Source organism: Manis javanica, chromosome 5 (assembly GCF_040802235.1).
Source record: "Manis javanica isolate MJ-LG chromosome 5, MJ_LKY, whole genome shotgun sequence".
Classification (NCBI taxonomy): domain Eukaryota; kingdom Metazoa; phylum Chordata; class Mammalia; order Pholidota; family Manidae; genus Manis; species Manis javanica.
This window is the reverse complement of record NC_133160.1, coordinates 117,951,447-117,965,166: the sequence shown is the minus strand read 5'-3', so window position 1 is coordinate 117,965,166 and position 13,720 is coordinate 117,951,447. Positions and strand designations below refer to the sequence as shown.

Here is a 13,720-nt window from a genome sequence, read left to right as displayed (position 1 = left end):
CCCTTTATCATTATGTAATGTCCTTCTTTATCTCTTGTTACTTTCTTTGTTTTGAAGTCTATTTTGTCTGATACACGTAGTGGAACACCTACTTTTTTCTCCCTATTGTTTGCATGAAATATCTTTTTCCATCCCTTCACTTTTAGTCTGTGTATGTCTTTGGGTTTGAGGTGAGTCTCTTGTAAGCAGCATATAGATGGGTCTTGCTTTTTTAATCTATTCTATTACTCTGTGTCTTTTGATTGGTGCATTCAATCCATTTACATTTAGGGTGATTATTGAAAGATATGTACTTATTGTCATTGCAGGCTTTAGATTTGTGGTTTCAAGGGTAGCTTCTTTACTATCTAACCATCTAACTTAATTCTCTTATTAAGCTATTATAAACATGGTCTGATGATTCTTTATTTCTCTCACTTCTTATTCCTCCTCCTCCATTTTTTATATGTTAGGTGTTTCAATCTGTACTCTTTTGTGTTTCCTTTGACTGCTTTTGTGAGTAGTTGATTTTATTTTTTGCCTTTAGTTAGTATTTGGTTGGTCTGCTGTCTTTGTTGTGATTTTATTTTCTCTGTTGACATCTATTTAGCCTTAGGAGTGCTTCTATCTAGAGCAGTCCCTTTAAAATATCCTGTAGAGGTGGTTTGTAGGAGGCAAATTCCTTCAACTTTTGCTTGTCTGGGAATTGTCTTATCCCTCCTACATATTTAAATGATAGTTGTGCTGGATACAGTATTCTTGGTGCAAGTCCCTTCTGTTTCATTGCATTAAATATATCATGCCATTCCCTTTGGCCTTTAAGGTTTGTGTTGAGAAGTCTCATGATAGTCTGATGGGTTTTCCTTTGTAGGTGACCTTTTTTCTCTCTGTAGCTGCCTTTAATACTCTGTCCTTGTCTTTGATCTTTGCCATTTTAATTATTATATGTCTTGGTGTTGTCCTTGGGTCCCTTGTGTTGGGAGTTCTGTTGCCTTCCATGGTCTGAGAGACTATTTCCTCCCCAAGTGTGGGGAAATTTTCAGCAATTATTTCTTTGAAGAAAGTTTCTATCCCTTTTTCTCTCTTCTTCTTCTTCTGGTCCTCCTATAATGCGAATATTGTTCCATTTGGATTGGTCACACAATTCTCTTAATATTCTTTCATTCCTGGAGATCCTTTTATCTCTCTCTGCTTCAGCTTCTCTGTGTTCCTGTTCTCTGATTTCTATTCCTTTAATGGCCTCTTGCACCTCATCCAGTCTGCTCTTAAGTCCTTCCAGAGATTGTTTTATTTCTGTATTCTCTCTCCCAACTTGATCCTTTAGCTCTTATATATTTCTCTGCATGTCTATCAGCATGGTTATGACCTTTATTGTGAATTCTTTTTCAGGAAGATTGGTTAAATATTTCTCCCCAGGCCCTCTCTCAGGGGTTGTCTGGGTGATTCTGGACTGGACCAAATTCTTCTGCCTTTTCATGGCTATAGAGGTAGCTGTAGGCAGGTAACTCATGTGTCAGCTGGGAGAACAAAGTCCTTTCCTGTTTGCTGGTCACCTTGCCCTTCTCCACTGCCTGTGTCAGTTACCCACACACCTGTCGCAGCCTCTGGATTAATCCCCTAAGCTGCTGTGGGCAGAGTTACTATCAGGGTAGCCCAGAGAGCTGTGTGGAGTGGCAGGCACACCAAGTGTGCTCTCCCATGAGAACAGCACCCTTTGTGCCTTGCCCCGGTTTCCTCTGCCTGTGTCAGGCAGTTCCGCATTGGTGGTGGCCTCTGGGTCTGGCCCAGTTGGCTGTGCACCAGGAGGAGATTCTGGTCAGTTGCTGTGGGTGCAGCTGCTCCCCAGCTACTCTGCCACTGCTAGAGGGTGCAAGGCCCCTCCCTGGCTGCTCTGCTGCTCTGTGCATGTGTGGGGCTGCTCACCAGCTGCTCAGCCACTGCGTTGGGGCCAAGCTGGAGGGGAAATGACTGGCAGGCTGTTTATCACCATGAGGGGCTTCAGGGCTATGTTGCCTCCCAGGGGGCTGTGGCACCCTAAGTTCCCCAGGATTCCCAGCTGCTGGGCTGAGTGTGCCAGGACACTTCTGCCCAGCTGTGAGGCCCCTGTCCCTTTAAGACTTTCAAAAAGCACTGACTTTTCTTTTGTCCCAGGGAACTGGCTGCGGGGACCTGCTCACAGATTTTACTTTTCCATATCTCAAATATCCAGCACACCATGCAATGTATGTCTACACTCCCTGTGTGGATTACTAGACCTGGTTATTTAGCAGTCCTGCACTTCCACTCTCTCCCCACTCTGAATCCTTTCTTCCTGCCGGGGAGCTGGGGTAGGGGGAATGCTCAGGTCCTTCCAGGCCATGGCTTGTATCTTACTCCCTTCGTGAGATGCTGAGTTCTCACAAATGTAGATGTAGCCTGGCTGTTGTACTATATCCTCTGGGCTCTCTTTTAGGAATAGTTGTATTTATTGTATTTCAAAAATATATATGGTTTTGGGAGGAGATTTCCACTGCCCTATTCATGCCACCATCTTGGCTCCTCTTCTCCCTATTACAGATTTTAAGGTGAAGGTGTTCAGTCTTTCATAAGTATGTTGTTATCGGTAGACTTTGTCTAGATATTCCACATCAGGTTGGTGTAGTGTCTTTTCACTTCCAAATTGCTGAGAGTTTTTCTCATCAGCAGATGATGAATTTTATCAAATGTTTTTCTTCATCAATTGGTCTAATGATATTATATGACAGATTGTACTTACAGACTTCCAAATTTTGAAAGTTTTACATGTCTGATTAAAATTCCAATGATCTTAGAATGAAATTATTTGCATATATTGGTGGATTCACTTTGCTAGTATTTTCATTAAAGATTTTTGTGCATCAGTTCATTAGAGATACTGGTCTATGGTTTTCTTTCTTTGTATTCTTTGTCTCATTTTAGTATCAGGGTATGAATTCATACAGTATTGGAAAGTATTCTTTCCTCTTTTATATCATGGAAGAGATTGTATAAAATTGATCTTAACTTTTTTTTAAATGCTTGGCAAAATTCTACCCTGGAGCCACCTAGGAAATAGAAGTTTCTTGTCCAAAAGTATTTTTATTAAAAACTCAATTTTAAAAAAATGATTATAGGCCCATTCAGGTTACATATTTCATTTTATTTGAATTTTATAGTTTATGAGTTTCAAGTAACTGGTTCTCTTTTCTTTAATTTGTTAATTTTATGAGCATAAAATTACCTGTAGCATTTCCTTAGTATCCTTCCTTGGCTGTAGAATATGTATTCATTTCATTTTTATCTCCTCTTTTCATTCCTGATATTGATGACATGTTTTATCTATTCATCTTCATTGTTCTTGCTAGAGGATTATTAATTTTGTTGATTTTTTTTAAGGACTACATTTTTGGTTTCATTAATTTTGTCTTTTGCTTTCCTGTATTCAGTTTCATTTATTTCTGATCCTAATTTTTATCTTTTCTTTCATTCTGCTTCTTTTGGATTTATTTTATTTTGGTGAACTAATGATAAGACTTTAAAATACTGAGCTAAAATCCAGAAATCTAGAGAATTTAACCCTGCTGTTCCCATGGGGTCTATTTCTCATTTCCTCCAAGGTATCTGAGAAGTTAAGCACAGCTTTTGAAAGTCTTGTGGGTTTAGGCAGATAAAAGTTGGATTCCAGGTTCCAGAAAAAGATAAGATGGGAAGAGGAGGTCTTGTATAGCCTGTGATTTTAACTGGATTGTGAAGACCTTAGAGCATGGCAGTTAAGTGCAAATTCCTCTTCTTTTTCCTTTCCTTTCTTTCCCTTGGAAGTGGTAGGGACTGGTAAGGACTAAGGGGTTACTGGGCTCTAGCAGGCAACAGAATACCTGGAGGATGAGGAAGTAGCAGTGAGGCCAGGGGTCAAGTAATTGAAGGCTACAAAATGTGGCCAGCAAGTTCTTGAGGTTGATTACTTATAGTAGGGGTGGGGATAGGGGATTAAACAAATAAATATATTAAAGATAATGAGAAATAATTAAAAATTTTGGAGAATGAGTATAAATAGAGGTTTTAGATTGGAATTGTAAGTACTGATGTAAAGTTTTATTTTTTAAGTGTATATATATATATACACACACATATATATACATATATACATATATACATACATATATATATATATGTACATAGACTCAGGAGATTGAGAACTAGAATGGGATAGCTGTGCATTAAGATGGCCTAGGTACAATGAGTCTAGTAACAGTGAGCATAGAAAGTACCCAGGACTAAATGAAGAAACTCAAATGCCTTTTGTAGGCACTGGTTCCAGGGTTGAGGCAAGGAAAACACATGATAAACCAGAAAATAAGGAAATTCCTTAAAGATGATAGGGTAGTGTCAAAAAGACACAGAGCCAATTTGAAGGAATTTCCACTTGTCAGGTCTGAGACAATTTGAGTATCAAAATAAATCATGATATGGCATAGCTTTTGAATTAAATAGGAAGACATGAGTTCATATTAATATGAATGAATAAATGAAGGGGAAGGAAAAGTTCTTTCTTATACTATAATGTCCTTTAATAAATTAATAATAGAAACTATTGATAGAATTTGAAACCATTTGAGTGGTGAAAGACTCAGGATAAATGGTCACTGGATGCTAAATACAAGGGTTTCGGTTATGTTCTAAGATTATCTCCCCAGAAAATACTAATCAATTACAAAGATAGGAAAATGACATTGTAATAGAGAAACAAGGCAGACACCAATCTAACTAAATGACCAAGTTTGACACCACTAGTGACAGAACAGCTGATACTGCATGCCCTCTAACATGATACTCTGAGACAGCCACAGCAACTTTCCTGTTCTAGTCCTGCCAAAAATGTATGTCATTGTTAAGCTAGGCAAGGTTGACAGACACTGTACAAAACAAAATGTTATACACTAAAATTGTAAAGGTCATCAGACAGAACATATTGAGTAACTGTTGAGACTGAAGGAAAAAGTGATATGACAACTAAATGGAACACGTAATCTCAGATTAGATCCTGGACCAGAGGGAAAAGAACATAGAACTCTTAATGAAGCAGCTTGAATGGATGTGAATGCGACATATGAATTGGTTGGTAGTATGGCATCAATGTTGATTCTTAATGTGGTTACTTATGGTTATAGAAGTTACCTGTATTTGGTAGCACACACACACACTGGCATACTTAAAAGTGATTATACTACAGCTTGATCTCAGATGGTTCAGCAAAAGAATTGTGCTTAAAACTTGGTATTTTTAAAAAAGATTTTTGAGGTATAATTGATAGAAAAAGTTGTACATATTTAATGTGTACAATTTGCTCTCTTGGACATTTGCCACTTAGTCTTGAAAAATACCAGTTGGTTAAGGAAAAACTGACTAGTTGTTCTAAGCTTGTTTCCTCATCACAAAATGAGATAATGGAGGCTGTCTCCTGAGGATATGATTAGAATTTAAAGAGAATTAGAAGCTTAGAATTATAGCCATTTGGATAATATATATGGTACAGCACTAAGGCACAGAGGCCTAATAAATGATAGTAGAGTGTGGTATCAGTGCTGGTGCTGAGGCTGGGGCAGCTGCTGGTTGGTCTTAATTTAATATGCTGCATGTGCTAAGTAAGCCACAAGCCACAGCAATTTCACATTAGTATCACAAGTATTAGAACTAGTAACTCAAAAAAGAGGATGCTTAAATATGAAACAGCTCTGAGGGAAACAAGCAAGGTCCACAGGCATGAATAGACCTCAATAGGTATTTGCCTAAAAAGCTATTTCAACTTTAGACTTCCTGTAGCGATAAAGGTAGGTCACCTGACTATTTTAGCTTTTCTGAAGAAAGGAAATACTTTTTGGTTCATGATTTCATCCGGCAGTGCTGTCTAACTGGTAGATGGATCATTCTTCATCTGGAATGAAGCAAGTTGTATAATCTTGTCTCCCTTATTGACCCCTTACCACTGTTTAATTCACTCTGCCACTAGAGGAATTCTTCTGAAACATAGTGCTGATAATCTTATTCTCTTGTTTAATGTACATCGGTGCCTTTCCACAAACTTCTCTGATGGCTTCCTTCCTAGGAACTGCATCAATTTTATCACTCTCCTCTGATTTCCTAAGGAGAAAAAATTATTTTGAAGATTCAGTTATTAAGATTGAATACATTACTATTTGGATAAAAAAAAAGAGAGAGAGAAGGACACTATTTTTTTTTCCTGTGATGTTGGAATTAGGCTTCTAATGTGGAAAAACATTGACCTCAGTGAAAATATAATTTTCACCAACACCTTGTTAAATTTGTTTTATATAGAGAGGAAGCACCCATAAACTAATAATCCAGGAGCCTTGGCTTTACTTGCAAGTTCTGGCACTAAGAAGTTCTATCATCTTGTACAAAGCACCAGTCATTTTGGATCTAAATTTTCTATCTACTAAACAAGTGAGTTGGGTCAAATCTCCATTGTGTCTTCTATGTTTGATACTCAATGCTGCCAGAAAGGATCTGAAAAACTAAATTCCAGTATCCCTTTGGTCTTGCATTTCCACCCACAGGCATCTGAGCAGTGCCATCAGGGAAGGCTGCTGTCGACTCCCCTGTTTACTGGATGTAACCAGGCTCACTAAATTGTCTTCCTCAAGTCTCTACAGCTGGAGAAAATATTCTGGCTTATTCTAGGAAGTATGGCTTGCATTGTTAAGATCACATTATAAAAATCTCTATTACTACAGAACAAAAGTGCACTTTCTTTTTTTATCAGAGCTACCATTAGCCATATTGAATTTTTTCCAGTTTTATTTACAACTCTCTCTAGCCCTTTTTGCCTATTAGCTGAATATAACTCTTCACCACTATATCTAAAAATTTACTTCAGAATATTCAACCCTTGCATTTCTTCATGCTATTCCCTTTGTCTTGGATATTCTCTGCAGCTCAGAACATGATCCACATTGAAAACTTAGCTCTAGGTCATCCATGAGGCTTTTTACTTCTGCACAGATTCCAAGGCCTCAAATTTCTTGGCCTCAATTGTTTCCATTATCTGTAAGCTTGTTTCTTTTCCTTCAACTTTTTTCTTATCATTCATAGTTTCTGGCCCACCACTCCAAACACACTTTTACTAATTGTCTCAATCCATCTGTCTTCTTGGCTCTCAGTGAATAACCCTGTAAATAGTCAGGATATGAATCCATCCAGCTATCTCCACTCATTGATGCTCTCTGAGATGTTAAGCAGTTTTGTGAAGACTGAGGACTATTATAAATTACAGTGTCTATTTAATTTGAGAAGTAAATGAGTAATATCAAGACTACAATCTATTCTGCAAGGGAAAGAAGTGACTTGGTCAAATATCTTGAAAAATGATAATGACACATCTCCTGGAAAATACATATATGACATTTATTAATGAGAGAGACTTTCTGTATGGAATAATTTTAACAGGATGCATGGCTTTTATAATAAAAGTAAACAAATAAGAAACATTAGAATCTTCAGAATTTGGAGCATAGATCTCCACAAAATATCAAATACATCTTGTGACATCAGAGTACAGATGGAATTATTTAATGATTGTGATAAATCCCCTTTTTCCTTAGTTATGACTCCACATAGTACTTTAATATCTCCTATGTGTAATATGGGTAAAAAAATATTAGAAACATTAAAATATTAGAATTGTAAAATCTAGAAGCATCTTGAGGAACAACATCATTAGTCCAAGACTTACTCTTTTGATTATACTTTGGAGTTACATGTATCATTCTTTCTAAAAAGCAAAATTGATCATGTCAGTCATTAACTTAATGTATCTACAAATCTCCATTATCTTCACAGTCCAAACATGTTAACCTGGCTTCAATGTCTACTATAATCAAGCCCTAGCTTATCTTCCTTCACTTATCCAGTCAACATGTGTGTTCAACCTTCCAGCTAAACAGAACTGGTTTCAGATACCCCAGGGCTTGCCTCAGGGATCATACAGACTAACTCCCATGCATCCTTCAAATATCAGTTGAGATGCTACTTGTTCCTGGATGCCATCCCTGCCCTCAGTGTGTGAGCTAGAATTCTTCTCTTGACCTATGGCACCTCCTACATTGTCTGTTCATCTTTCCATTTCCCTGATTGGACCATGTGTCCAAGAAAACAAGAATTGTATGTTACTTGTTACATTGCTAGCACATGATAGAAACTCAGTAAACAGTTATTACATGACACTTACCTGCTTTATCCTTGTCTAGTTCAGTCACATGCCTCAAAATGCCAAGCACAATAGTTCATAAAAGGAGTACTTTCAGTACAGTCAGTAATAACAACCAATACAAAAGTAACTATCACTTACTGAGGGTTTGCAATATGCTAGGCATTGTGTTAAGCTCTTTACATGCATTATTTCATTTCCTCCTTATAACAACTCTTTAATAAAGAAACTATTATTATCCTTCTTTTACAGATGAAATTGTACCTTTGAGAGTTTATGTGTTTTTTCAGAATCATCTGGAGTTGGAATTGAAATCTAGACTCTCTGACTATGCTGACTGTCATCTACATTTATTAAATGTCTATAAATTCAGTGAAAGAATAAATAAATGAATGCATAAGACATGATCATTTTTTAATTTCTTTGAGTTAGCTGAAGTTCTAAGAATACTTGGAGCTGGCTGCCTCACAGTTTTTTTCCCACAATGAGGATGGGAGAAGTTCAGGTGGCAGATGAGTCTTCACTCTTCTAGGAGAAGCCATGTGTTTTAAATGTTTTATTCCTGATTTCTAAAAAATTAAAAGTTAGTAACTTCAAAAAGTATAAATATTTATGTGGATCTTATAGATATTTTAAAAATGGAAGCAACTTTATAATTCTCTATTGTGTTCATAATAATCATAATACATACTATGACAGAAATTGTATTTGATCGTATTTTCTCTTTCATTTCTTTTATCTAAAGGCTAGAGAATATCTAAAGGATGGAGGAAATGAGAGAGAAAATAATCATATAAATTTCACTACTTTGAAAATCATCATTAACAATTTGGTAAACAGCCTTCCATATAAATACATGCATATGCACATACAGCCATCAAAATACCACACACAAAGATGGAATTTTTAATACCTTTTAATTGTTTTTTTCTTATTATGTTATACTGACACCGCAATGTCAAGAAATGTAGAACATCCTAAAATTTTAATGAGTTTATATTTTGATATCACTCCTAACTATTTTTATTAACATTTGCTATTTCTAATTTTTCAAAGTATTAAAAGAATCTGTTGTGAATATCTTTTTGCATATGTCCTTCAAAAATTTATGGATATTTTCCTAGTGTTTAAAATTTTATCACATTCAGCCCACAAAGAGATAAGTGCTCACATATTACTAGGCTCTGCTGAAGGTGTATAAGAGCTATCTTTATTTACTATTCCAGACACATGCTACACCATAAACTCAGTTAAGATTTAAATTTAAATTTACATGTTTTCCTATGTAGAAAACATAATACTAACTTCTGCTCTTGTTTATAGTCTCTTTCCTTGCACCATCTACACAACTTAAAATAAATGCATGTTTTTAAAATCAACTTTAACATCACCATTCATCGACTCTTCTTTTCTGCATTCCAGGTAAGGTATTTGATTAAAAATGACATCTTCTTTGCACTTTTCCACGTCACCCTCTTTATAGATCATGTATACAATTTCACTAAGCCAGGTCGTGCCTGTAAAAATGAAACAAACCTACATCTACCACTGACCACACAGGGCTGATGATGGGGATGGTGGACTTACAACATGATAAAGTAGAAAGGCACCAATGCAATATTATTTGAAAGGTGTCAGAATAGCCACAAGAATAAAGAAATATTTTCTCTAATATTTAATTTCAATAAATAACGATTAATTTTGTAGTAAGACACAAACACTGATGGAGTCTAAGCTTGTCCATGATGAACTGTGACATAATGCAAGGAAATCACAGTTTTGGATCTAAATTTTTACATCTAAAAAGTAAGAATATCTATGAGATGAAACGGGCAAAACATTTTGATTGATTGAGTATGGGAGATGAAGAAGCCAGAGGAATTAAATCTGGAACAGCTCTCAGATTGCCTCTTCAGATAACTGGTATTGTGGAGACATTGATCCAGACAGGGAAGAGAAGTGGAGGGATGCCTTCCGAGTCAGTAGCCAAAGACATAGTCAGTATTTGACATATTTAAGTGCTAAACGTAACAACTAGGTAGAGAACTCTGGACGGGATCTTTCTAATTTCTAAAGGTCTATGACTGTAAGACTCCAGAACTATGATTGACAGTTGAGCTAATCTCAGGAAAAAAGACGTCGATTAAAAATGAACTTTGTGGGAGGACTTAAAGAAGAGGAGTTGGTTAGTAGAAAAAGAGCTGCATTTTTTTTAATCTGTGAAAATCGCTTATACTTTATACAATAATAGCAATGACATAAGGTAAACAGTTGGTAGTTTTAAATTTTAGTTATGGTTCTATGTTACATAATTTTTGAAGTGACCAACAATACCCATTTGTCCACGTGCTGCTCAAATCATAGGTACAGATTGTGGTCTTAGAATAGAACTATAATATGCCACATGTTCTATGTCTGGACCAAAACTTCTGTATCTGTCCTTATTTAATATGGAGAATGAGTGTGGAAGAAGTAAACAGCTTGATATTTACCATTCAAGGTGGTTTTGTCATTTCTAGGTAAAATGGGGACCAACTTGAAATAAGAAGGAGACTTACCAGATTTGGGATAGGTGGCAATGACAAGGTCATCTGCTCTTGCCTCAAATGCTTTTATGTCATCCTAGTACTGGACAAATTCTTTATACAATAGAATTCCATAAATTCTGCCAAAGTATTCAAAATAGTCAGGTTTGGAAGGCCTAATCATAGACTAGTACACTGAAAGAAAAAAGAAAATTTTCCACTTTGTAAGTACTTTAAAATTATTTTAACGTTAATACTAGCTGTGTTTATTGAAATTTTCTTGGGTGTCTAGCATTTCTTAGCTGTTGTACAGATGGGGTAAAGGTATATTAAAGAAGTATATAACATAATCTTGGTACTTTAAGAATTTCTGATCCTATTAAAGAGATAAGTCTAACATATTAAAAAATAAGAAAGTACAAATCACTATAAAGTAAAATATTTAAAACCATATAAAAATGTGTGATAAATTTATATCATATTTATGCATAATAAATTCCCTGATGAATGAAAACCACAGAGGTTTTAATTTCTCTGTCAAAATTGATGAGGCATATAAAAAACTAAGAAGAAATATAACAGTATTTTGGTAAATAATCACTTTGATTAATTATGTATGTATTATGTAACAATAAAGACTGATGGTCTCATTTAATAGCTTTTGCCAGATCTCAAATTCAGAGCATCTTTAGTTCCTGAATATGTTTAATTTAATGAAAAAATTCAAATGCTTGGTGAGCATATTTAAAGAGGATGAAATTAATGACATTGCAATAGATATCTAAGACATAGATTCTCAGGGTACAGAAGGCTCCTTTGTAACCTCTCACAGTACCTTTACTATTCTCTCTTATGTATCAGTAAAGTTGAATACACTCCCATTGACTAACTTGTCTGAATATTATAAAGTTCAACAAGATGGTTATTATTGGTGATTCATCTCCTGATCCCATGACATCCCAGTTCATGTTCAGGGTTAATCACAGAATATTTAATTAAGCAAAGTTTCCTTCATTGGCTTTCAACATCTTTCACTACCTTCTGTTCCCCACTGAGTTTGTGATACAGCTTTTGACAAATCTGTCCTTCCTTGATATTAGTCTTTCTCTGTCTTCTTTTATCCACACTTTCCCAAAAAGCTGGCTGGTAAATTGTTATACACTCACACAACTGTGACTGCTATGGCTTTTATTGTCTTTTTCAAAGTTTGTATTATAACATGAGTCTCTTGGAGGCAATAGTTCTTTTAGCCACCTAGTGTGTTTCCTTTAATACAGAGAATCCCAGTGTGGGAGAGGGGCACTGTAGAAAGAAAATGAAGTTAGTAGATCTGTAACAAATGGATTAACCCAAATAAAGAAATATCTGATGGTAAAATTTTAGGAAAAGTATCTGAAAATTTAAAAAAGGAAACCTCATTAGCAGATAGTCCAGAGACCAGAAGTGGGAGCCATACCCCTCCACACCAATATCAGACCCTACAAGAGGAATGCTCAGCAGGAAAGAATCATCAATCACACGCCCCAACAGGGAAGGAGGTACAGTGCAGCTGCTGTAAGAACTTGACTATCCCAGCAACTCAGCCAAGGACAAACTGTACTCACTCTGAATCTCTTGCTTTTCTCTAATGGACTTTTGTTCAAAACAGCCCCTCCCAACTTTTTTCTTCTCCTCTATAAAATAACATTTCTCAGGGTGGTATCCACATATAAATCAAGTATAAAAATCAAACGAATATTCATATTTGAACTGACTGTTTATAGTTCATAATGCATGAAACTGAAAGTTTCTGTGATGACTGCCCTTGTACTGTTCACCATGTAACTTATTCACTATGTAAGAATTTGTTCTCCGTGTAAGAACTTGTTCGTTATGCTTCAGAAGATTGGAGACTGACGAGAATTAGGCTTGGGGTGGATTAATGATTGTACATTGAACATTGAGTCCCCTATACAGAATTTTATTGTTGTTAACAACCATTTGATCAATAAATAGGGGAGATATAGGGGAGATGCCCTCACCAAAAAAAAAAAAAAATACACACTTCCAATTGTAAAATAAATAAGTAACCAGGATGTAATGTATAGCATAAGGAATATGGTATGGTGATAGCTGGTACCTGGAATTATCATGTATATAAATGTTGAATCACTGTGTTGTACACCTGAAACTAATGTAATACTGTATGTCAACTACCCTTCAATAAAAAATAATTATCTAAAAAAATAAATAAATAAATAAATAAAATTTCTCTCCTTTGTTGGATTTGCCTATGGTTTGCCAAAACTTGCATGTCTTGAATTGAAATTCTCTGTTATTTCCAAATAAACTCATTTTTGCTGGTAAAATAACTGAGAGTTTTATTTTTAAGGTTAACATGTCCTGCAGATCAAACCAAATAATTAGACCACTGAATTATACTAAAGGCTTCTGCTGGTAGTGTTTTCCCCATCCCCACATTTCCAGGCTGCCCTTTACAAATGAACACTTTCAGATGTTGCTGCTTAACTTTCCTTCAACAACATCAGGCACTGAGTCCCACTGGTTCCATCTCTATTGTTTTCCATTTTCTGCCTTTGTGGTCACTGCCCTAATTCAGAACTTGTCCAATTGTTGATTAATTTTGAAAATAACATTTTAACTTCCTGTAAATAGTGCATATCTCCTTTTCCTACAAAAAGTGCATATCTCTTCTTCCTACAACTATCAAAAGAAGGAAAATGGATTTTATTTACTAAGCACTTGTTTTGTGCTAGACTTGAAAAGCTTTATTTTAAAATGTTATTTATATGTCATAAAATTCTGTGAAAAAGCAGATCATTATCAATTAGGTTTTTTTGTCCTGAAGCAGACTCCTTGAGGACAGAAACACCATTTATCTTACTCAAAGAGGGATAAGTAATAGGCACACATATATGCATACATGTAAACATGTACATATAAATATCCTTATTTTTGGCATGTGATTATTGAAAAAATTAAATAACATAGAACA

General features: G+C 35.6%; 1 protein-coding gene across 1 annotated transcript; it reads right to left on the bottom strand.

Moving 5' to 3' along the window:
* Positions 1-5,809: 5,809 nt before the first annotated feature.
* LOC108398526 (sulfotransferase 1E1-like) lies at positions 5,810-10,909 on the bottom strand. Its single transcript, XM_073238079.1, is given in 6 exon segments — positions 5,810-5,941; positions 6,053-6,114; positions 8,222-8,253; positions 8,651-8,762; positions 9,592-9,717; positions 10,759-10,909. Coding segments are annotated over 6 exon segments (615 nt in total).
* Between the last annotated feature and the right edge of the window lie 2,811 nt (positions 10,910-13,720).